This window comes from Netta rufina (assembly GCF_964035555.1).
Source record: "Netta rufina genome assembly, chromosome: 1".
Lineage (NCBI taxonomy): Eukaryota > Metazoa > Chordata > Aves > Anseriformes > Anatidae > Netta > Netta rufina.
Genome location: NC_140123.1, coordinates 132,290,550 through 132,316,702, shown reverse-complemented (window position 1 = coordinate 132,316,702; position 26,153 = coordinate 132,290,550). Strand labels below are relative to the sequence as shown.

The 26,153-nt window shown below is 36.6% G+C and overlaps 1 protein-coding gene across 7 annotated transcripts in view; it reads right to left on the bottom strand.

The window, feature by feature from the left end:
* Positions 1 to 26,153, bottom strand: part of BMAL2 (basic helix-loop-helix ARNT like 2) — a 40,068-nt gene that overhangs the window by 4,072 nt on the left and 9,843 nt on the right. For 2 of the 7 annotated variants that reach the window (XM_084293688.1, XM_084293691.1), the window contains 12 exons: positions 22,927 to 22,965; positions 20,682 to 20,839; positions 18,329 to 18,408; positions 17,570 to 17,662; positions 15,463 to 15,580; positions 14,449 to 14,592; positions 12,506 to 12,746; positions 11,412 to 11,518; positions 10,677 to 10,827; positions 9,415 to 9,470; positions 8,549 to 8,657; positions 396 to 483 (listed from right to left, as the gene is read on the bottom strand). In XM_084293688.1, coding sequence (XP_084149814.1) covers positions 396 to 483; positions 8,549 to 8,657; positions 9,415 to 9,470; positions 10,677 to 10,827; positions 11,412 to 11,518; positions 12,506 to 12,746; positions 14,449 to 14,592; positions 15,463 to 15,580; positions 17,570 to 17,662; positions 18,329 to 18,408; positions 20,682 to 20,839; positions 22,927 to 22,965 — 1,384 coding nt within the window. Of the gene's footprint in view, positions 1 to 395; positions 484 to 4,552; positions 4,632 to 8,548; positions 8,658 to 9,414; positions 9,471 to 10,676; positions 10,828 to 11,411; positions 11,519 to 12,505; positions 12,747 to 14,448; positions 14,593 to 15,462; positions 15,581 to 17,569; positions 17,663 to 18,328; positions 18,409 to 20,681; positions 20,840 to 22,926; positions 23,937 to 26,153 lie in introns of those variants that run through there. The other 5 variants (XM_084293693.1, XM_084293694.1, XM_084293689.1 and 2 more) reach the window with 4 other exon arrangements.

Genomic DNA, 26,153 nt, shown 5'->3' with positions numbered 1-26,153 from the left:
CACAACAAAATGTACTGGTACATGCTCTCCACATATAGTACCATAAACTACAAATTCCCATTCACATCATCTATAATAGTTAATATCAACACATTCTTGCTAAATGATAAAAATCCTCATACCTCCTATGTTAGAGATGCATTAAACTATAGGAATTAGGAAATTGCATCTCTTCTATTATTATTTTGCATCTTGCTACAATCACGACAAAGATCTAAGTAGTTTTAAATTACCTTTTGCACTTGTGAAAACTAGGCTAGCAACAATAGAGATAGAAGTCATCCTACTGCAAACATACCAGCAAAATATATAAAGTAGAGGAAAAAATGTTTGAGAGAAAGCAAGAACTGGTATTTTATTTATTTATTTATTTTTACAGGCAGTGATATACTCACATTGCTGCAGTTTACAGTTAAAGCTGGAGAAGGTGACTTTCTCAAGAGATGTGATGGACTTAACTCCCCAGATGGTGAAGAATCCAACCTAAAATTTTATATGTATAATTGATTTACCAAGTCACATTGATCATGAAAAACAGCCTGTTGCAGAACCCAGCAGATCTCCCAAGTGATGAAGTTTGAGCCAGCTAATCTGAGATAAAGTTGGCTTAAATTCTCCTGAAGATTCTAAGTGCTCTTGCTCTTCTATCGATAATGCAAAGAACAGAAGAGATCAGTAAAGTCCATAGGTCATTATTACTTGAGCACACTCATTTTTCTCTTCAATCAGCAGCAGTGACAAAGCAGAGAGTCAAATGTTTCAGAATTAGGCACACTGGTACAAATAGGTGCATTTGAAATACATACGTAATATGTACAACATGAGGAAGTTCTGCTAAACTAACAATACACTTAATACTCCCTCTACTATTATTGTAGATACCTGTCTTTCCCTGTTTTCGTTAAACTCCAACCAAAAATAAAGTACACTTAGTTTGTTACCAAAATTCTTTGAGATGCTGCTCATCCTCCCTCACCAAACACGCTGGATATGAAACTAACAATGAAAATGTCATACCAGGGCCCTTTGGATAGCTTGCTCACATTTCCCCCCCACACTCTTCCTGACTCGCAAAGGACAAGGCTATAGAAGTGGAGCACTCTGGATACTTCAGTTTCCACCACTTCCTCAGATCCAAAATGTGGTACAGCAGGAAAGACAGGATATGGATTAATCAACAACCTATCTTAAGTAAGTCTAGTTACTTGCACAGAACATTTATTAGCTCCTTACATTTTGATGTACAGTTTGGTAAGCAGTGCTGTCATCTCTAAAAGCTGGGACAAATTCCAGACCGAATAGATTTTAGTACTGCTGTAACTGAAATGATCATTCCTCACTTGTTAAACTGATTCAGAAATGCTCATTAGTAGAAGTGTGGACATAGCCCTGAATTTTTTGTTAAAGTTTAGTGATGCCTGATGCACAGCTTGAAAGCCATCTGTCTTACCGATATTAAAAAATGAGAGGAAATTCAGGTATTAAACACAGTCATTCTATTGGATTGTGCCTGTAACCACAGAAGTATTTGATGAAAAAGTGCTGGTGTCAAGTTTTGTTGGCCACTCTTTTGTCTAATTTTGACTGCCTCAGCATGTGGGAGATAGTAACCTGAATTCATATAAAAGAAAATGAAGAAATAGCATCAAGTTCTACTCTCCAACTGGAAAATAAATACAGCACTATTTTTCTGCAACTATTTTGGAAAACTGAACTACATCTGGCTGCAAGCAATGATGTTCAGACATCTACAGAAACACTCAGTACTTACTGATGACCCTTCAACAACCATTTGTACATGTGAATGCCTTTTCCTCTTACAGACTTTAAAAACTAGTTCCTCCCAGTCCCACTCCAAGATACAGGACTGCAAAACAAACGCAGTGCCAAAGATCCCAGTCACACAGTGCAACTGCTCCTTTCCACAGCTGGCTTCTTTTCATAACTGTTCAGCGTAGGTTGATTTGCAATTTCCAGTGTCCGTGGACAACTAAGATCACTGAAATAGACATGCCTGCTTGAGATTACAAGGGTTCCAAGCACTGCGGTTCATTGAGCTGGCAAGCAAAACATTTTTGCTCTCAGAATATTCTTACATTCTGTCTATTACAGAATCATAGAATATTCCGAGTTGGGAGGGACCCACAAGGATCATCAAGTCCAACTCCTGGCACCACACAGGTCTACCCAAAAATTCAGACCATGTGATTAAGTGCACAATCCAATTGCTTCTTAAACTCTGACAGGCTTGGTGCTGTGACTGCTTCCCTGAGGAGCCTGTTCCAGTGCACGACAACCCTCTCAGTGAAGAACCTCTTCCTGATATCCAGCCTGAGCCTCCCCATCACAGCTTGACACCATTCCCGCAGGTCCTATCGCTGGTCACTAAAGAGAATAGGTTGATGCCTGCCCCTCCACTTCCCCTCCTGAGGAAGCTGTAGACCACAATGAGGTCTCCCCTCAGCCTCCTTTTTTTCCAGGCTGAACAGGCCAAGTGACCTCAGCCGCTCCTCATACATCTTCCCCTCTAGGCCCTTCACCATCTTCATAGCCCTCCTCTGGACACTCTCCAACAGTTTTACATCATTTTTGTACAATGGTGCCCAGAACTGCACACAGTACTTGAGGCGAGGCCGCACCAGCGCAGAGTAGAGCAGGACAATCCCTTCCCTTGACCGACTAGCAATGCTGTGCTTGATGCACTCCAGGATACAGTTGGCCCCCCTGGCTGCCAGGGCACACTGCTGGCTCATATTCAACTTGCTGTCAACCACAACCCCCAGATTCCCCTCTGCGGGGTTGCTCTCCAGCGTCTTGTCACTGAGTCTGTACGTACAGCCAGGGTTGCCCTGTCCAGGTGCAGGACCCGGCACTTGCTCTTAAACTTCATGCAGCTGGTGATCACCCAGCTCTCCAGTCTGTCCAGATCTCTCTGCAAGGCCTTTCCACTCTCAACAGAGCCAACAACTCCTCCAAGTTTAGTGTCATCAGCAAATTTGCTCAAAACACCTTCTAGTCCTACATTCAAATCATTTATAAAAACATTGAAGAGGACTGGCCCTAAAATGGAGCCTCGAGGGACCCCACTAGTGACCATCTGCCAGCCTGATGTAGTAGCCCCACATACCACAACCCTTTGAACCCTGCCTGTCAGCCATTTGCTCACCCATCATATGATGTTTTTGTTAAGTTGTATGCTGGACATTTTGTCCAGTAGGATCCTATGGGAAACCGTGTCAAAAGCTTTACTGAAATCCAGAAAAATCACATCAGCTGTTTTCCCTTCATCGACTACATGGGTGATCTTATCATAAAAGGAAATCGAGTTAGTAAAACAGGACCTATAGCTTGTGAACCCATGTTGTCTGGGACCAACAACTGCATTGTCCCCTAGGTGCACTTCAATAACTTCAAGGATAATCTTCTCCATAATTTTACCAGGCGATGATGTGAGACTGACAGGCCTGTAATTGTCAGGGTTCTCTTCCTTGCCCTTCCTGAAAATTGGCACAACATTTGCCAGCTTCCAGTCTATTGGGACCTCTCCAGATTCCCAAGACTGTTGAAAAACAATTGAGAGAGGTCCCACAATGATGTCAACCAGCTCTCTAAGCACCCTGGGATGAATCCCATTGACCCATGGACATGCACGGATCCAGCTGGAGCAGCAAATCCTGCACACCTTCAGGTTTGGTTGGGAGTTTATCATTCCCACCATCACGGTCCTCCAGCTCAGGGCACCTGGGGTCCCGAAATCCATCATCAGCATTGAAGACGGAGGCAAAGAAGGCATTAAACGACTCTGCTTTGCCTATGTCCTTGTCTGTGAGGTGACCTTTCCCATCAAGTAGCTGACCTATGTTTTCTTTGGTTCTCCTTTTTCTGTTCACATATCTAAAAAAACCCTTTTTATCGTCTCCCACAGACCTGGCCAGCTTCAACTCTAATTGGGCTTTGTCCATATGAATTTTCTCCTTACAAACACAAACAGTGTCCCTGTATTCCTTCCATGTTGCCTGACACTGCTTCCAGCAGTCATACACTTTCTTTTTCTGCCTAAGCTCCAGAAGAAGATTTCTGATCAGCCAGGACAGCCTTCTGTCCCACCTGCTTGACTTCCATAGTTTGGAATTGCCTGATCTTGTGCTTTTAGGAGGCAGTGCTTAAAGACTGAGCAGCACTGATGGACGTCAACACCTTCAAAAGCAGTTTCCCAGGGGACCTTGCTGACTAGTTCCCTGAGCAGCCTGAAGTCTGCTCTCCCCATATCTAGGGCTGGAGTTTTGGTGGCAGTTTTCCTTCTGTCACCAAAAATTTCAAACTCAACCACTTCATGGTCACTATGACCAAGATGGCCGCCAATTACCACGTCCCCCACAAGACCCTCTCTGTTCTCCAGCAACAGATCTAGGAAGGCACCTTTCCTAGTGGGCTCCCTTAGCACCTGCACCAAGAAGTTATCATCGAGGTGCTTTAGGAACCTCCTGAACCTACTTGTGTTGGCAGTGTGGTAATCCCAGTTGACGTCTGGCAAGTTGAAGTTCCCCATAAGGATGATGGCAGCTGATCTTGAGGTATTTCTTAGTTCCTCAAAGAATAATTAATCGGCAGCGTCATCCTGGCCAGGTGGTCTGTAATAGACTCCCACAATGACATCCCCTTTATTTGTTCATCCCTTAATCCTTACCCAGAGGCTCTCAACTTTGCCATCGCCAACTTCAAGTTCCACATAGTCCAGCCCCTCCTTCACATACATTGCCACTCCCCCACCTTGTCTGCCCTGCCTATCCCTCCTGAGGAGCCTGTGACCACCTATTGCAGCACACCTGTCACAGGACTCATCCCACCAGGTTTCACTTATGCCGATGATGTCGTAGCTGTGAGAACAGGCCAAGACTTCTATCTCCTCCATTTTATTCCTCATACTGTGTGTGTTTGTGTAGTAGCACTTCAAATACTCCTCACTGCACGCAGCACCTTGTGTAGCAGACCGAAGGACCTCACTAGCACACAGTCCCTCTGATTCTAGCGTGCCATGCTTTAGCTTATCAATGGCAGGCCTAGTTTTATCCCTTTCCCCCTTCAACTCCAGTTTAAAGACCTATCTATCAGCTCCGCTAACTCCTGGGCAAAAATCCTTTTCCCACCTCTGAGAGAGGCACATCCTACATGGTGCCAGCAGCCCCAGTGTCATGTAGACCTTCCCATGATCAACAAACCCAAAGTTCTGCCGATTGCACCAGTCTTAAAGTCATGTGTTAATAAGACAAGTCTGCTTGTCAACACTGATCCCAATGAGATTTAATAGTTTATTAGTTTATTAGATTATAAATGAGATTAATTGGATTATTAATCAGAGGTTAATTAGATTAATTAGAGGTTAATTAGATTATTGATAATGAGATTATTAGTTGAGAAGTAGTATGATTGTTCCCAAGGAAAGCAATATAACACTATTTCCTGTTCTAAAAAGTGTTCAAGATGTGCATGTAAATGGGAAAAACAAAGGTCAATCAATGAATTGAAAAATAAGACTATCTGATACAGCTTCGTAAGGCATGTGGTCGTTGCTGCCAGTACCTTCAAAAATATTTTCCTGAAAAGTTGGTATTTGAACCTAGAGCTCACATAGTTTGTTTTAATTTCTCATAGCAGTTGCACTTTTCAAATGAGAAGCAAGTCTGGCCTATCACTGTGACTAGATCTTGATTAAAAGATGTTTTGATAAATCAGACAAAGAGGGGTAAATGTCCTGTTGCATTAAACTGCTGTTCCATTAAGGAGTCAAGCCATACTTTTCTTACATGATGAAACAAGACATCTACAAAATGAATCTTTGATAGATAGGGAGATGTGCATCATCAAAAGCTTCAAGCTTATGATAGGCAAACAGAATGACAGAAAATTATGGCAGTGTTAATATTTAACTTTTTGATAAATAAACTCAATTTCTGTAAGGTCTGTAGGAGACTAGGAACATTTGTTCTTCTTAGGAAGGAAGTGCAGTAATAAATACTCCCCTGAAACATCTCTAAAGAGACCTTGTTCGTATGTGCCTCAACTCCACAGCAGAATTCCATTTAAATATCCATTAAAAAAAAACCAAAACAAAACAACAAACAACTCTTATTAAAGTAACCTCCTCCAAACTGGGGAGATTAATTTAATATCACACTCTTCAAATTCCACAATTCTTTCTGTTATGATGGATTCCTCCATTTTCTAAGATGAAAATTTTGCTCTCTTACGACCTGCTGAACTCTAAGAACTGTCACAGAAGAGTAGTGAGTTGGCTTGATCTTCATAAAAAGCTCACAAAATTTTCCTCTGCTGCTTAGGAAGATACTGCACCTGAAATTGTGTTTCTGTAGTATTATGAAGAGTATTGCTTGTGGTTCTTAAAAAACACAGATATCAAAACTTTCAAGGGGTAGCTTCAAAGAAAACTCACAGGAATGCATTCTTTCATTCCTCATCCAGCAATTTATTTTTCATCCACCTAATAAACTGGTTTTCTTAAGCTGATGACATGTACGATCTACATACCTTTCAGCAAAGGTCAAGTGATCTCAATCAAGAACATAACATTAACCTGGCTGAAGCTCCAAGAAGAGGTATCAAGTTAAGCTCTTGTCTCATGCCTGGGTGTTGATCATCAGAGATGAGAACTACCAGCTTTGGTCTTTCAGAAGAATTGATAAAAATAACACTTTCCATTTATAGGTGGTATTAATGAGAGAACATTAAAAATGGTATTACCAAAGTTTAACATCCCAATTTTATTGCTTTTGTTGACAGTGCTTTTCCTCTTCTTTACAGATAATCCCAGCAACCTGTCAACATGCTGGAGGTGGATTTTTTATTTTTATTTTTAAAATAGCAGTCCTTTCCTCCTATCACTATGGAATTATTTATTCCTTTCTTCCTTCCATTCAAAAGGAATGAGTCCCTGTTCAATTTGACTATTCTAATAAAGGGATATGACTTAATTGTTGGAAAGTGACTCTGAAATACGTGAAACAGAGTAAGAAACATCTACCACCATGACTCATCATTCTTAGGCTCTGGCCATGGTTTCTACTGTGTTCCGATGAAGAGACAGCTGAGAAGACAGCCATGTTATTAGGAGACAATCTGTAATTCTGGAATTCAGCATGGATTTATGAAGAGGAAATCATGCTTAACCAATCTGATAACCTTTCACAATAAGGTGACTAGCTTGGTGGACCAAGGCATTTAGTGGTGGATGCTACATTGATATAGGTAATTTTTTTGACATTGCCTCTCATAATATCCTCACAGATGAGCTGAGTCAGACATCTGCTAATGAAATAGCAGAAGCTGACTATGTTATGGCATATTAAACTATTCCTTACACATCTACCATTGTTTCCAAAATTGGTGTATCTCTTACTGGACGATTTAGTATTACACTATGGTCCTTTAGGTACTGTTGCAAAAGTGTCACTGGAAAGAATTACAAGGATCCTTGGAATACACTGCTCCGTAGACATAAACAATTTGTTTGCATTTCTTTACTTGAAACTGGAAGTTAAAGATTTAAAGTCTAAGAGATCGCTTCATTAGCCAAAACTAACAGTCAGATGACTTGTCCTGTCCTAATGAGATGACAGTACCCTATGCTATGTTTGATCCTAACAAAAGTGCTTGGAGCTTCTGGGGAAACCTTGACTCCCAAAAGAGTTGTAACCAAAACTGGACTTTTTCTGTGCTTGTGAATCCCCAAATCCTGGAATTAGCCTCAGAGGCTTTTTAAAAATGTTCTTAAACAACAAATCTGATATGGTGCAAACTGAAATAGAGTAATAACCTCTCTATAAGCAAGTCAGGCACCACTGTGGATGCCCAATGCAAAAAACACAGAAGTACATTTTCACATTAAAATTATATTTCTTCCTTTGTAATTCACTGGCTATGCTACAAATCTACTAAAACTAGTTAATTTTAAAAGGGTCAGTCTTTAACAGCATAAATCTAGGATGTATTCCCATTTGGAATGATGCAGTTATGTTTTTTTTAAATCTACAGCTGGGTACTGGGGAGCTACTGAACTATTATTTTAGCCTACCTGCAGGACAATTAGAAAAGGGACAAGACAGGCTATGAAAGCACTCCACTGGTTACTGTTTCAAAGAAGTCTCTGCTGGCAGAGTTACACTATTAGAAAAATATAAATGCTACTCACAGGCAACTGATTTTCCATTCCCTAATGAAGTATCTACCCATTTCAATCTCAAGTGAAGAAGCATCACAGTAATACTTTTGAAATCATAGTTATGTAATTCTTCCATTAACAAAGGAAATTGCATGCCCAGAACAAAACTATTTATCAAGGCTTGTGATGTGTACTGCCATGCATGAGACCTATATTAGGTTATAATTGGTACCTCATAACACCATTGCTGAACAAAAAAAATAATTTAATACATATATTAAAAATGAAACTTGAACAGTCCCCACATAATCACATATGCCTCTTCTCCATCTTTAATTAAAATCCTAACATACGATGTTAAGTGCTTATTACCTTTGCAATTCTAATATTTCATTTGCAATTTCGGTTCCTATACTGCCAGCACCAAGAACCGTTCCAGAGGACATTCCAGGTACACTCACTAAAGATCGTTTAACAGCATCTACAGTTAAAAAATAAAATAAATTAGAATAAAATCTAAAATTTGTAGACATTTTATTACATAGCATGGAACAATCACCTCGAGGATTCACTTTAAAGCAGTTTTTGTTCCCTTTTTTCAGAAATTAAATTCCTTAAAATACTAACCTCCTGGTGGATAAGTCTTACTTGAAATATAAAGATAACTGAATAATATAAATGTCAACACTGCTGAACTTCAGTAATGAAGTTACTAGCTTTAATTATTACCATTTCTCATCTCAGTCAAAGCAAAAAGCATAAGGAGAACAAGTTGGACTTTCAGAAACATGCTGTTAAAGAAAAATATCTAGTAAGGTAAAAGAAAACCTCAGAGACCAGAGTATGTGCATACCACAGAACTGTTAACAAAATATTCATCACCCTTTATTATGTAGGTAAAGTCATTGCAATTGTATTTCTGCAGAAAACTGAAGAAAAGAAAAAAACAAAACAAAACAAGAAAAGGTTGTGACAGAAACATGATATTCTATCAGCAAAAACCTAGCTATAGTAGAAATTTCTAGAGGGAAAAGAGATGCTGCAAGCCCTTCTCATCACATTAATCTAAATTACATGAATTAGGATGCTGCAAGTAGCTAGAAATTGTCACTAGAAATATTTAAAAAAACTTCTCCCTTGCAAAACAGCTTAGCCTTAAATCCTGGATTCAATAAACATAAAACATTAATGATCCATCAGAAGATACACCTATGATAACTGTAAGAAGAGACACTTGCCTTCTGTAGGCTGGGAAGCATAGGGTATATGTTCTTCAGCAGACTCATTGTGACCTCTGAAATTTAAATAAAAAACACAAAAATCAGCAACATTTTCAATGGCAAGATCCAGTGTATTTGTGTTTGATTTCAATCAATACTTTACACAGGAAAACTAATATCCTCAAGATGGTGATAAAATGCAATATTCCTTACATGTTTCATTGTTCAACCTTTGTACTGTTTGATAGTTATGAGGCACTAAGAGAAATACTCATTTCCACTTATTCCCCAAATAAAAAAGAACAGTCAATTTATTTGTGTTCCATGCCAAGAGAACAAGGCTGCCCTTTTTATTCCTAGGTCGGAGAGCAGTTAAGAAGAAACAACTGCTACTAGGACAGGTCAGTGGCTACTGTCTGCCTGCAGCTGCTGCCTACTTTCTCCTCCTCCAGACAGCTGTGGATGCCTGGATCTCCAGGGCAGGTAGAAGTGGCCTTTGTCTGTTGGACAGCACATGCTGCTTTAACTTCTCTTCACTGTCTTTTTGAGGAAAAAAGACATGGGCAAAATAGGTGGACAATGTTGACTTAAGACATGAACTAATTACAAAAATGGGTTAAAGGCTCCCTTGACAACTTGATCTAACAGAAATAGAATCCCTGTCCTCTCCCTCCCAAAAACCCCGTCATTGGTAAAGAACCTCAGTATCTATTGAACAATCCGAATACAACACCATTGCACGATTCAGTGAACAAAAAAGTAACAAAAGAAGAACTAATCACACACTCCAACAATTCATTTACTGTCTCATAGGCTCTTCCTTTGCAATCAGTTTGGAGAGTATCTTCTTGTCCTGCCTTGCATTTCTACTATCTATCAATTATGCTTCTCCATATTCTGACACATGGCAGGTAGGGTAGCACTTAAAATTAGGCCCACCATGCAGTCTTACAAAGCTCAGGAAGAAAAGCAGAAGTAACTTCACATTTCCATTTTTTCATATCTATTATCTTTAAAGATCTTTCCTCTCTTCCTTTAATAAACTCTTTCCCATTTTTCTACTAGTGAACCACACATTTTTCATAGTTAAATCCACAACCTAAGCCTGAAATCAAAATCAACTGGTAAATGCAGAATGTTTTCCCAGGTTACTCAACCTCTTTGTGCACTGCTGATATTTTCTAGTCTTGTTCTGCTTCTTAAACAGGTTGCTTTCTATCAGTGCTAGCTGTAAATAAGACAAAAATTAACATAGGGAATTCATATAACAAATTACTTACAATACTACAGTGTTGTTTGATACAATGTACTCCAGTTCTTTGGTCCACGGATTCATGAAACTAAACCACTGACTCTTTAAAGTAACAAATGTCCCATCTTTTGCTCTAAATTTGTAGGAATTTGTAAATACTTTTTCTTTATTCTGCAACACTAAATAAGAAAGGAGAATTATGATCACTAATACTCTGGAGGACAGAGTTAAGCTAAAGAAAATAGTTTCTGATATCATAAAGCCAAAATGTTTTTGACAATCAGAAATACAAATCAAATGCCATAAAATTGGCAGGACAGAAACCCTACTGAAATCAAACTACATTTATAACAATGCTATTCATCTTAAACATGAGCCCATGTACTAAGTTTCTGCAAACCACTAGCAGGGAGACTTGGTGAACTTTAATAACTGGTGTCTTTATTTAAGTGATTAGTCACATTTGCTCTCCAGGACTTATTCCTCTTTCTAACAAAGAAGAATTGAAGCGGAAGGTTGAAAGAAGCATTAACGTTATTCCCTTGCAATTAAAGCACTGCACCAAGATCCAAGACAACAGAAGTTTCTCCCTGTTTTTCTTACACGCTTTATGTGGGCATGTCTTCATGTAGGTGTAGAAAGGGACAATACTAAGATTGTTTAACTTTATTAATTTCCAGTTTCTGATTTTTTGATTTGTACTGTTTTCACATAGCAATTACATGTAGTTGTATACAGCCTGGGAGGACCAATTGTTTTGTACCTTCTTTATGTTTTTCAGCTAGATGATTGTGATCATCTTGATGGCAGTACTCGTAACAAGAAGTTCCTAGAAGCTCTTGTGGCAGATACCCTAAAATTGCTGTTGCACTGTTAGAAATAAAAACATGAACTGCAGTGGATTCAAACAATTGCAAAGCTTGGTTTCTTCAGTATCAGATAAAGCAGAAAATGAATATTTAAAGAAATAGATGCTTGTGTTCATGTTTGGGAAAAGATACAGCACTAGTATAGCTCTAAACCAACAGGAAATATTAACTGCAGTTTACCTTGGATCTGTTTGCAATGAATAATACAGGATACCAAGATTTTGCAACGAATGACAATAGAAAGACAAAATAACAGTGTTTAAACATGCAAACCATGTGTATGCACAATTTAAATGCACACAAAATACAAATCATTACTAGCTCTTCTAATTAGCCAGAGTACTGAACCCACATAATGAGTCATTAAAAAATAGCTAAATTTTGCTCCGCCATGTTAAGGAATAGGTTTGAACTGATACTTTTAGATGAAAGATGAATGAAAGCAATAAAAATCCTCCAGTGTCATTAATGAAATTCAGTCTGTATTACTGACAAAAGTCCTTTTAAAGAAGTTCAGAAAATAGGAACTTGGCTTTCACTTCAAATGAAATAATTTGGTAACTCATTTAAATATAATGTATTTGTTCCAAATATGAAGATTTTAACATGCAGTAATTTTGTTGAAGTGCTTATTACTTTTTTCTCTGTCAGTGCAACTTATAAACAAATAAAAGTCATATAGAGAGATATGAAGCTCTAACTTGAGATTTTTCTTTACAAATAAATACATGAGTGTATTTTATTATGTATTTTCATCTTTATAGCCTACCTTTTCCTACAGAGTGGTACACTTTTTTGCTACATTATGTTTAACAAAAAGAAAGTCCAAAAAGAAAGTCATTGATTCAGGAGAAAGCTCTTCCTGTGTACAGAATCTAGAAATTCTATCCTGATTGAAACATCATGTTTCTTTCTCACAGAAAAGATCAGAAAACCTATCTAGCTGTGTCATTTTGATTTTCTCTTCACTACAGAAAAAAATGCTTACCGCTGATCTACGTAAACAAATTTTCCATCCATGGCAAATCGTGTAACAAATTCTGTTGCTTTGACTTTTATCTCTCCACTCTTTTGTGGAACAATGTAAGGGTGTAACCTCCCAATTGCAACAAGACAGTTAAAGTTACTACTGTCCTTTTCCACATCATTTTCCTCTTCTACTCCCACCTTGCTAGGAGGCCAGTTCTTCATGTACCCAGTACAGTGAATGGTACAGTATTTCCTGTGATCTAATAAAAAGACATAAAATCAGCAGTTACGGTTCAAAATATTTTTTGTTGTTGTTGTTTATTCCTTTCACCATAATAGCAGCAGTCATATTTTATGCTTACCTACAACAACTGTAGAAGGCTATAATTAATTTTACATAATACTTTTAAATTAATTTTATACTACTTAATTTTGGCTTACCTGGATAGAACACTTCTAGCCCTATATAAGATTTAGTAAGATATGTTATAGGTGTTGACAGTGCAAACAGTCTCAAAGGAAAAAAAAAAAAAAACACAAAAACACAGTCTAGTAACTCACAGATCACTTTTTCTTTATATTTTTTCTTATATATTGTAAATTAAAATTATCCATGGCAGCATTCTGTAGCTTCTGTATCAATTTATCTTATATGAACACTATGATCTTAATATACTTTTACTGCAGCTACTAAAATAATCAATCAAGATTGCAACCCAAAACAATCCAGCTTACTTTCTATTTATATAAGGCTTCTGAATTCCTCAATTTTTCTTGGAACACAAATATCAAAAGAGACTTAAGTTACAGCATACACTGCTTATATGATATGTAAATAGCCTAATTTGCATCAATGCATAGATATAACATACCATGTGCTGCAGTAACTATCTTTAGAACAAGTTGCCAAAATACTCTTAATAACTGTATTCTTACCAAATTATGATTTACATAGATTTGACTGCATTAACTCTATCAACTATGGAAACCATCAATTACCACTGTAAAATGAAAAACGGAGGTATTTATTCTGCTGTGATTGTCAGTTTAGCAGATTTACAGTGTGATCTCCCTGAATAGTGCTTTCCTGAAGAAGCATTTATATGTTAAATAGTCTTATCAAATTAGTTGGCACATTCAAGGGAGATGGAATTCCATATACTTAAAATGACAGACCTATTTTTAAATTTATTCTTGTACATTCAAGAGTAACATATATATCTCAACAGTAACAGGTTCTTGAAATAAAAAAGGAGGAAGATTTATTCAGGATCAAGTAATTTCTGCACACTTTTGCAAAGATCAATGCCAAGGTATTAAACAAAAGCTGGAAATTACGTTTTTTTAAAAAAAAGATTAATTCACTGAAAACTTGACAAGAATATACTTGCTGCACAGGCATACCAAAACTAAATTGAAACTATAAACTAGATTAAAATTATTGGAAAAAAATAAATGGAATTACATTGATAAATTAACTTCACCATTAAAAAACAAAACCAGAAAACTCATACTTTGTAAGTACACACAACACAAAATGTAAATCAGATAAAAAAAGTTTTTACTTGCTTTTTTTTTTTTCCTCCGAAACAGTAGGTTTTGCAGGCCTGATTCATACATTTATCTTCAAGACACGTTATTTAGTTTCATTCTTCTGATCTGCTCCAGTGCTTTCAAAAATTTCCCTGAGACTTTAAAATTTGACTAGAACAGACCGTATGCTCCTAAATAGGCACTGAAACTCAGGTTCCTTCCTCCCTCCCTCTTTTCAGGAGTGAACAGGGAGGAGAAAGAGTACAATTAGACTGTTTTTCAAGATGTTTCTTCAGTAAATATTTACACTTCACTACAGCTACTTTGTGAAGTCAGTGATAACTACAAGGGTCATACTACTGACTTGGAACTTAAATATACCAAATTTCAAGACAGAAAGCCCCCACTTCAGCTACACTGTTTGAATACCTTTCTTCTTTGGGTTGGGCAAGCACTCCTTCTCTTCTTTGACTGTGGTCCTACTACATTTTATCCGACAGAAGAAGGAACGTCGAGCGCCAGAATTCAGTCGAGCTGGTCCAGCTTGAAAATCTGTGTGTACTTGCAAGCCAGCTTATAAAAATTTAGTAAAGTAGTTAAAAAAAAAATAATCCAGCAATAAAACTGTTGAGTCCAAGGCCTAATCTTCATTTCTGTTTCTAGTACATTCTCCTTACTGTTCAGTTGCCTATTTTTTGTCCTGGCAATTAAAAATTAAAAAGGTCTAATAACTTAAACAGGGCAGAGAAAACATGGCTGTCACACATATTCCAAAATTAAAAAGAAATACCAAATTAAACTTAAGCCATACATGACATTTTGAATTATATTTTAATAAATATGCTTTATAAACTTTCAACTTCTGTTTGGTACATAGAAGTGTGAAAATGCTTATAAAAGTCAGCTATAAAATAGTTATTAGCTGCAGAGTACATAATGCTTTCCATATTAGAAATAACTGCAAACAAAATAAGATTTGGTTAAATTACGATTGACACTTAGCATTTTCAGAGAAGACAGGGATTCTTGATACTGAAGTATTTTATCCCATGTTCGACTACATCAGGTCTTTTGTATTGACAAGACCTATCAAATACAAGAAAAAAAGGTAGTATGCCTTGTAGGAAGAATGTCAGATGACAACTTGGTAAACGTTTAACAACGCAAATTTAAATCACTCTTATTATCTAAAGTAAGTTGTTTTCTGGGCTAGTTTTTAAACTCTTAAGTGCATTCTAGGCAGCAGATAAGCATTCAAATGTCTGGCTCATAGAAATCATATTTCAAGTTTGTACATCCATGCATATATAAGCATGTGGATATGTCCTCCATAAGAACAGAGCTTATTGCACATATGAACACACGAATATGTCCTGCATAAAAACTGGATTTTATTAACACCTCTTAAAAAAAGAAATCTGAGTACATTCACACATGACTTACTTTTGCCATCTACAAGCTTTTCTCTGGGAGAGACATCTGAAGATGAAAGTTGCTCCTTCACTTTGGCAACATCTTTTGGATGCAAGTAATCAAACAAACTTTGTCCAATTAAACTGGCCTATTAAAAAAAAAAAAAAAAAAAAAAAGAAAAGAAAAAAGAGCCCCACTGTTTTAGGACATTGAACACATTTAACACCCTGGAAAAACAACATGCTATATTACTTAAAAATAAATAAATAAATAAATAAAACACTTTAAAATATCACATTTTTTCTAAAGTTCTGTATTTCAATCTGCATTATCTTTCCATTTAATATTATTTTTTATATAAATGGGGTAGCACAAAAAATATTTGTAACTTCCCTATGAAAAATACTAGTTGCATATTAATAAAGAGCAAGTGCTATAAATATATATATATTTATATATTTACTTAACACGACTCCTGATCTTGAAGCCGAAGAAGGGTATGTGAAAAACAACTCCCCTCACAGATTATTTTGGTTATGGAAGGGAAAAGAAAGAAATTTACAATACCTAATGACTGAGCTCTCATTTAGATGGACAGAACAGCTAAGCCAGGCGCTGTCTGGAAGCTGCAAATGGCTCAGCTCACTTCAGCACTCCTTACTAGGGGACATTTACAGTGATTGCTCTAGCTGGGATCCTTTCAACCCACTCAATCTGCTCATCCAAAGCTTGTCTGCTGCACTAGTGCAGGTACTGCTACCTTCTCTTGGAACAGGAAGGAATTCTCACAGAAGTGGGCAAGCTTTGGTTTTTAATGGCCTACCTTCACCACAGCAGGTCAAATCAAAGGGTAGAAAGGAGCTATGTTGATAATCATATTCCAGACTCAAACTGCAACTCATTTTGGACCCTGGCCACTTGCTACATGATCACTGCATAAAACAGGAGTACCTCTCTGACAAACAACAACCAGAAACACATTTAATGAAAATCTTCAAAGAAAGCAGGATAAATATTCAGCCTCTTTCACTTACTCAGTCCCCATCTAACCCTAACGAAAAGGGAAAATGATGAGTGCCCCTGAGAAAGGCTAATGGCAGCCCTGTCAAAATACATAGTTTTAACAAACAGACTATGCTGCAGAATGGGATTCATAACCCAGAGAGGTTCCTAGATAAGCAAATAAATCCAGGGCTTAAGACAGTTAAATTCTCTAAACCACTTTGGCTGGAACAGTGAAAATCTTATGGGTTTGGAAGCAGGTATGATTAACATGAGAGACTCCAAATTGTACTTTTGAACAGGTTCAGTATAGAGGTTTTCAAAAAAAATCTGCTTTATGTTTGTTACAAAGTAAAATGATTCATTTAACTTTAATTTAAATAAGACATAGTTCTGTTTAAAGAAAATCTATAAAACAGAATCCAGATTAGTTGACCTTCCTCCTTTAATCAAAGTGAATGAAGCACAAACTGTTTCTAAATTATAGAAGTAGACAGATGGAAGCACTAATTGTTTTAGCCTGTTTTTGGAATGGGAGTCACGGAAACATGAACAAGTTATCGTGCTTTTATTATCTGTACTAATTCCTTATGATGTTAAATGTCACCTCATACAAAGTTATTATATGTAGCCTATTCTATGGGTTAAGCTAACTCACACTGTTTCCTACAAGTTAAGATTATATAACATGGATGGTTACTGTGGGTGAGGTGATATATGGTGCATCTGAACCTGAAGGCGCTGCACCAAGGAGAGCTTTAATTAACTCATGCTGCTGAACAACCAATTTTCCTCAGGTTAGAACAATAAAAAATCACTTAATCGTTCAACAAAAAAATGGGGATAAAATTTGGACGTCTTCAAAATATCCTTTTCCTTTAGCCTAGCAGTTCTCTTAAGTATGATCAATTGAAATACAGTGCTATTACTCAGGTCACAAACACTGACCACACTTATAAATACTTATTCCAGGAAATTCAGTTTTACTTTGTTGTTACCAACAACATTCCAAGAAATTCCAAGAAACAAAAGGACTCTTTTAAAAATAAAATACAGTAAAATGTAAAAGCTTAAATATTTCTAATTGAAAGAAAATGCAAGGTAAAAACAAACCAAGAAGCTCAAATATAACCACCTGATCATAATTAAGTATTTTGCAAACTGATTCTGAGACAAACAGAATTTTTCCTCTGTTACATCCAACCACAAACAGGAATCCATCTGCTGCCTGAAAATACAAAGATACTGTCTTAAAAACGTACAATTAAAATATACAATGTATATTGATGACTACAAGGAGGTACACTTTTAAACGTGAATGTTTCTATTAAATAAAAATCACACCAAAAAGCAATTAAAAAGATTGCAGGGACCAAATCAGACCTTCGACTACAGACAGCTAGAGTTTCCTAAACACAGCTTTGGGAAAGAGAACGCCAGCTGCAAAACAGCTTAACTTGGAGTCATCTTACAGATCTTGCCAAACTGTGTTATTGCAGCAAAGGAAAAGAGAAAATAGCTGCAAATTAGAAAGGGTAAGAGGGTGTGGGTGTATGACTACATGCAAAAACAGGAAGATTTTCTTTCAGGTATTATTTCTGCATCTTGAAGCACAGCAAGTAACTGCAAGTATATTTATGAATAATTAAAAGCATTCCATATATTTGCATGCAAGTTTCAGTATCAGCATTAAAAACAGCTTATGTATGAAATGTGCTGAGTATATCTTAGTGGAAAGTCCTGTTTAGTGTACAGAGGTTACAAACCAAAACTCATCAACTACATCAAAGCACTTGCTTGAAGAAAAAGATCGGGGGGCAGCTCTCTCAAAATATAAAGTTAATGGCAAGCTTTAATAAGGACAACATTTAACTGAGAGTTGCCTTCTACTTACCCTAAGGATTAATTGTCTGAGCTCGTCATCCTTTAAAAATGAAGGTTTATATCGAACTTCGGTATAAGAGCTAGTGGAACCTGGAAAATAGCTTATTTGTAAACATGCATACAGTATCAAAATATATATTTTAAATTTACTTTCAACACAGTTTTATTTAATTCTTAATCTGTAAATTCCCTTTTCAATCACAACAGCTGAACAAAAATTTATAAAAGATTTTTTTTAAAAAAAGAACCAAACAAACCAGTGTAAGAAAACGTACACTGATACTGAATATGGGCATATCACCAGTTACTTCCTTGCCTTTTATTTAGCAGAAAATAAGGAAGCTTCTGATCAGATATCTTCAGTATACTGCTACAGAAAAGGTAGTATAAGCTCTGCATTACCTAGAAATATTTTGTAGACTTATTTCAAAACCCTTAATATCTGCTGAATCTGAGTAATTCCTATGTTATCCTTTTGGCCTGAATAAAGGTTCGTTAGTACACTATATCCAGCCATCCAAAAAATCACTCTGTGTAGTTACACTGAATAGGTATTGTATGTTTGACGCACAACATATTACTATTCTATCATCCATGGCAAACACACTAAAATCCTCCTTAGCCATTACAAGTATTTTCATATTTTTTTCTAGGTATTGTTTTGAGAGCAGTTGAACTTGCTAATGAATTTCAGCATTTGCTGTAATTCCATATAGTATCTCTCATTGTCTTAAAGCATTTGTTTTGAAGATACATATAACAACAATGGCGGATAAAGTCCAGTTTTCCTAAACAATTGTTAAAATAACACTGTTTGAGCTTAAGATTTCTCATTCCACTGTCAAGATGTAGATGCTTGCTTAAACTCTAAGTGCAATTACTACCCTGCTAATATGTGACATTATTTCCTTATGCACAATTCTCAGCCTACTTAGACTGGAGTACCTCCAGAAATTCCTTCCAACCTAAATTATTCTGAGTCCATAACTGTCAAGATAGTCACATAATTAATTTCATACATTGCTTTGACTTACAACTAAAGAGGTTCTTATGAGATGCGTTTATCCATAATCAAATTTTTGGCAAGGCACAGAGTCTTTGATCTTTGCTTACAGCTGAACAAATTACTATTCTGAAAGTGTTGCCAAAAAATAAAAATAAAAAAATTTTGCATGCTGCTGATAGACGAAGCAATAAGCAACTTGTATTTGGATGTTAATTTTTCTTAGGGGAGAAAGAAAACACTTGAACAAAGCAAGAATGGCAAAAAGAGATTAAAGAATATATCCTGGTTTGACTCTGGCTCACACACAAAACCACTCAGTGAAATCTATATTTACTTTGTTATGTGGCTGGGGACATAAGCTTTTAATAACACTTTTCCGTAGCACTCTATAAAATTTTGTGGTGTTTCAGACTTAAATGTAATCAGCCATCAACCATTCTATTAAAATATGTCTTGCTATGTTTCTTTGTCTACTTTGACTACTGTCCTTGCAAGCGAAAGAAACAAAGAGAAGACGATCACATTCAAATTTAATTTCTTCTTTAGTTTTATGCAAATAGTCATTGTTTTATAAACTACACTGTAAAAGATGAAACTGATCACTGAAGTAAGTTCTCTGTGTTCTCTATCAGTGTAACTACTTAGATCAGTTTCTTTAGGTAAGGATTAGCATAGTTTCCCATTGTTGAGAAGACTTTTTTTTTGATGTCATGCTAGACAAACAACTCACTGGAAGTATTCAATATTTCATAAGTGACTTGGTTTTCAACTTTAAGTCTTCCCAGAATTTAGTTATTTTTTTAAAATGGTCTTTTTCAATGACATTATACATTACAAATTCAATAATTAAATAGGAAATTCCAATACAAAGGGCTGATGCAATCACAAACTCTGCAATCAGAAACATTTTTAGTTTGAAGTACTGTTTGAAACATTTTTAGTTTGAAAATAGTTTGAAGACTATTTTCTTCTCACTAGCAGTACAGCTACTGATGTTAGTACAGCACCACAGGTATTACTGTTAAAGAAAGTATGATGGGAAGTTGAGAGACAGCAGAACTTTTGAGGGTTAGAAAATAACAGAAGATAAAATTGCTTGATTTTTCTGTAATTTTGAAAAGGTACAGCCTTAGTTAACAAGGTATCAGACACTGAAGTATTGCTTATTATAGCAGAAAAAAATATAAATAAATGAAATTCTGGAAACTACAAATGTAAAATTAAACGAAGAACAGACTCAAATGAATTCAGCAAGGAAACAAAACAGGAGACCTTAGATGTATTTAATATCAAAGAAAATATGTAGTATAACTCCTGATAGAACAAGGACTGTCAGGATTAGTTTCCTAAAACCTACCTTTTAAAGATTTTAAGTGTTGCACAGCCATCCGTAAAACTGTAAGTTTATCTAGTTTTCGTGCCATGGGGTTGCACTGGGGTATCATAGCAGACAATTCCTCTATCAAATTATTCATTTTGTCTCTTCTTCGTTTCTCTGTTTGACTGTGAGCCTCTCTAATAAAAAAAAAAATATTTTAAGGTGTAGAACACTCAATTTTCCTCATAATATTCATCAATATAATTTTGGGAATGGAATATATCATGAAAAGTATCACTGCACTGAAGTGTTTTTTTATACACATGTATTTGACAATTGGATTCATGTGAACAAAGTAGCAACGGTTACAATAATGAAGTGAAATATTGCAACAACTTGATCATATATGGCAGAAACAAGAGTTGATGAAGACTTACAAAACTGAAATTCTTCTTGTGACCCTTGAGGCTCAAGTGAATACCTTGACATCTTACTGCATACCAGACATTTGATGTCATTAGTAGACATTTGAAGACATTGCTGTTCTCTAGCCTGTGTAATGTGATGGTGAATTCATTCTACTACTATTTCTTTTTAAACAAATAATGCTCTAAGCACTTGCTGAAGTATCTCTGAGCTCTGTCTATGCAAACTCACAATAATCCAGAATGAACAATGTCTTCTTGTTATTTAATTAGCTTGAAAATAACTCATATTGAAAAAAGACAAATACAAGCATTTATTCACAGCACAAATGACAGTTACATGTGGTTATAAGAGATGCTATGGAAACTGGAAGAAAAAGCTATGCTTCATCTATTTCTCACTAGTGGTATTTCAGAAAGCTTTCGCCCTTCATTCACTTAGTAAGGTGAATTAAGGAAGGGTTTCAGCCTCTGTGAAGGCATCACAAATACATTTTTATCTCAGGTCACCTTTTCTCAAATTCTTTCTAGTCTAGTATGTTGACTTTCTAGCTGATCATCGTCCCTCTACTGTTTAGCTGGTCAAGAAAAGTTGAATTAATTCTATTCCCTTCTCACTCAGAAGACAAGCTAGCCACTCATTTAAAATAAGGATTATTTCCCTTTCTGATTGAGACCAGACACAATGGCAGTTAACCAAATCAAGCAACGTGTTTTGTTTAACTGATCCCCAAATTCTTCCTTTTCAGTGTATTGTAACAAAGCATTAATGATAATAAAGTTCAATAACTCTGGCCTGTTAGAAAGAGTGAAGTACAATTTTAAAGATTTAGTCTTCTTTGTTTTTAATTATTTTCCTTTGGAAGCACAAAAAAGAAATTCCCCCTCCATATGGGTAACTTTGGATCACTCATACAAATTCCCCCCCCACCCCCACCCCCCCCAAAGCCTTTTTTAGTTTACTTTCACCAGTTATTCTTGGCTCACTCCACTTTTCCTTTGTATCAGGGTAGGGCCAGTCAAGTAATATATTATGTATGCTCTTTGTACTTTGAACCTCGGGAAAATGGTTACAAACATATGGGAAAACAGAACAATCTTCCACACCTCTAACATTTAAGAATAATTTATTGATACAGAAATCTTAGTGAAACTTGATGATTCAGAAAGCCTGCTGTTACATTCCCCAGTTAAAAGCAGGAAGAGAGAAGAGCAAGTTTCCTAATAAGCTCGTGAAAAGGAACACTGGACAGAGATTAACTGTTGATCAAACCTTCAAGAATGTCTTCCAACATATACTTTTTTTTATATAAAATAAAAATCCAACATCTAAGGAAAAAAATGAACAGTACAACACGAGTATCAAAGCAATGTACAAAATACAGTCTTACATAGTGATCTGGGGTACTCATTAAAGAAAAACAAATTTTGGAGTTTAAAAAACTATAAATTTGGTTGGGAACACTGTTTAATTTCTTCTATTTAATTTAATGTAGACCAGATGATCTTGGAAGTCTTTTCCAACCTTCTTGTTTCTACAATAATTACTAGTTAGCATATTGCATAAATAATGCTTTAGACAAGTACTTTTTGTGAATTTTAATTTGCATTAAGGTAAGATATGAATTCACAGTGCAGTGGCAATCATTAAGTAATTCCATATATGAGCACTTGTTCCAGAACAAGAATTATTTGTCATGCTTTCACTGAATCCATTTTTGTGTGGGATGATTCTTAAATACCTCCATGTGTAAACAAATCCAGAAGAAACAATTCCTCAATTCATGCAGACTGAGGATCAGCTAGCTTCCTTTATACACAACTTGAGAGTATAGCATTTAATGCTATAAAGTTAGTACCTGAAATCTTTTATCTTAAGATGTTCTTCATCTTCACTCCTAGAGAAAACAAGATATAAAGTCTTACATTGTATATTTAGTACTAGGCACTTCTTCCATGAATTCAAGAAAATACAGAAAATGCTATAAATTTACTGTCACTCCAACAAAACCAAAACCACAAAAATTCCTAACACAAACATTATCTAGAAAGTGATGCGTAACACAAATAAAAAAAAGCATAATTTCCAATATTCACAGTTATGTGAACATATTACAGGGATATTTCATTATTATAGAGCTATTTCTAACCTAAAGAAAACAAAAATAATGGTACATTCAAACAGCTTAAGTCCAGTCTTGATTTAGTGTATTTTTGTTTTTTAAATTTTTCAAGGGTCCTCTATTAATGTTCTTATTTCCAAAATCTGATTGCCAAAAGATTAAAAAAAAAAAAAAACCCTAGCCTAGGCTGGGCCTAAAATATAACATAATTGCTCAAGGACCAAAAAAGAAGTAAAAATTAAAATTTTCCCATACCCCACAGCAATGACTGGAAAGAGTCTATATAAGAAAACCATAAATGAAAGACAGTCATAGCACCAATATCATGATAAATACTTAGCAGCAGGAAAACTTAAACAATAATTCAAACAAAAGCAATGATCTTTTCACTTCTCCAAGATCACAGTATTTCCCACCACAATCTAAGAAATTCAGAAAGTGGCCTAATAGATGTCTTGCCAATTCAGTATGAGCAATTTGGTACTTGCAGAGAGGCAGTTTCACACTAATATTGGCAACTATTTTCTTTAAAAGAAACTGATACAAGCATTTTTTAAATCTATACAACAGTACTTCAGCTCCTTTTTTTTTTTTTTTTTTTTTTTAATTCAGCAGTGGAGACACCTCACGTAGTACTCTAAGCTTCATTCCAGAGGAGAGACCTGCTAGCTTCAAGATCATTTTAGAAGATGTGTATGTTGTGGCTGGACTGTAAGGAGACAAGCCAATCAGGCAGTGGCTGTTTCCTATAAGAAAACAGAAGTAAGAGGTGGAAGGAAAGTTGGAGATTAGAGCTTTAGAAAAGACTTCAAAAGCTGCTTCCACCTACAACCCAGCACTGACCCCAATAAGGAAGGATACAGCAGCCAGAGTCAAATTAATACAAAACCAATCCAGAGATCCAGCTGCTCAACCTAGATTTTACTAGAACCCAGGCAGTCTGATAAACACAAATTCAGGATTAGGTTGGGCTCACATGACCCTATAATTTATCTTTAGTGAAACTGTTTCAGATCTGGAGGAGTTATCAATACCTAATATTTCTTCTTTCATTTTGAAATAAACTTTTACCAGAAACGTGCATATACTACAAACTCCAGTACCTAATCCCTTTTTTGTCTCAGCCTTTATTAGCAAGGCCAATTGTTCCCAGCCCCAAGCTAGAAAACAGTGACAGGGATCGAGATGAAGCACCTATAATTCACTAGGAAACTGCAGGTGACCTGCTACATCATTTGATCATTCACAAGTCTATGGGGAATCCCAGGAATCACAGGCCTATCAGTCTGACCCCAGTACCAGGGAAGGTCATGGAGCAGATCATCTTGAATGTCATCTCACAGCACACAGAAAAAATCAAGCAAGCAGATGCAACCATCATGTGTTCATGGAGTACAGATCCTGCCTTACTGACCTGATCTCCTTCTGCAGTAAGGATGACAGAGAGGCTATACACGCTGTTTACCTGGATTTCAGTAAAGAACTTTACACATTCCCACACATTCCTCCTGGAAAAACCTGACTGCTCAAGGCTTGGACAGGCTTACACTGCTGTGTGAAGAACTGCCTGTACAGCCAGGCTCAGAGAGTCCTAGTGACTGGTGACTAGGACTAGTCTGACCCAGATAGCAGCCAGTCACCAGTAGCATTCCCCATGGCACAGTATTGGGGCAAGCCTTGTTTAACATTGATAAAAATGATCTGGACAAGGGGATTAAGAACAACTTCTGTAAGCTTGCAGACAATATCAAGTTTGACAGTTCTGTCTATCTGTTTGAGGGTAAAAAAGTTTTGCATAGGAATCTGGATAGACTAGATCAATGGGCTGAGTCCAATCACACAACATTCAACAAGACTAAGAAGTGCCAGGTTCTGCGTTTGGGCTATAAAAATCTCATGCAGCAACATAGTCTTGGGGAAGAGTGGCTAGAAAGCCACCCAGCAGAAAGGGCCCTTGGGGGTGCTAGCTTGACAGCCATCTGAACACAAGCCAGCAGTGTACTCCAGTGGCCAAGAGGGCCAACGGTATCGGCTTTGCATCTGAAATAGTGTGGTTAGCAGGCCTACAAAAGTGATCATCCCTCTGTGCTTAGAACTGGTGAGACCAAACCTCAAATACTGTGTTCAGTTTTGGGCCTTTCATTGCAAGAAGGATATTGAGTTGCTTGAGCGTTGTGCAGAGAAGGGACTAGAACACAGAACTCATAACAAACAGCTGAGGGAACAAGTTGTTTAGTCTGAAGAAAAGGAGATTGAGGGGAGACCTCACTGTTTTCTACAACTATCTGAAAGGAGGCTGGCAGTCTCTCCTCTCAGATGACAAGCAATAGGACACAAGGGAATAGTTTCAAGTTGCAGCAGGGGAGATTTAGATTGTATATTAGGAGAAATTTCTTCAGAGAAAGGGTGGTGAAGCATTGGAATGGGCTGCCCAGGAAGTGGTGGAGTCACCATCCCTGAAGAGACATAGATGTGGCAATAAGGGACACAGGTCAGGGATGGTACTCAACAGGTCAGGTTGATGGTTGGCCTTGGTAATCTTGAAGGTCTTTTGCAACCTAGATGATTCCTTGATACTGTAGAAGTTACCTTACCTGACCATAAGAGGTGAAGAGAAAGTACAGCCAGATCACCTGCAATGCAGCATGCAGAGTCTTGACTGTATCTCTTCCCTCAGAAGCTTCACTTAGGGAAGAAACTTGAACAAGTTTGCTGTTCAAGCAACCAGTCACAGCCTTCGATGGATTTATATAGCCTCTGTCCTAACAGATGTGCTGTTATTAATATAAATAGCTAGGTTAAGACTATCTTGAACACAGAGTGAAAGTCTACCTCATGGCTCTAATGTAGGTGTCCTTAATTTGTACCAGCAAGAACAGGATTGTTATTATTCAAATTAATTGCCACCACCTTTTCATCTATTATTTGATTTATTAATCATAATTCCTTATTTCTTCTAAAAA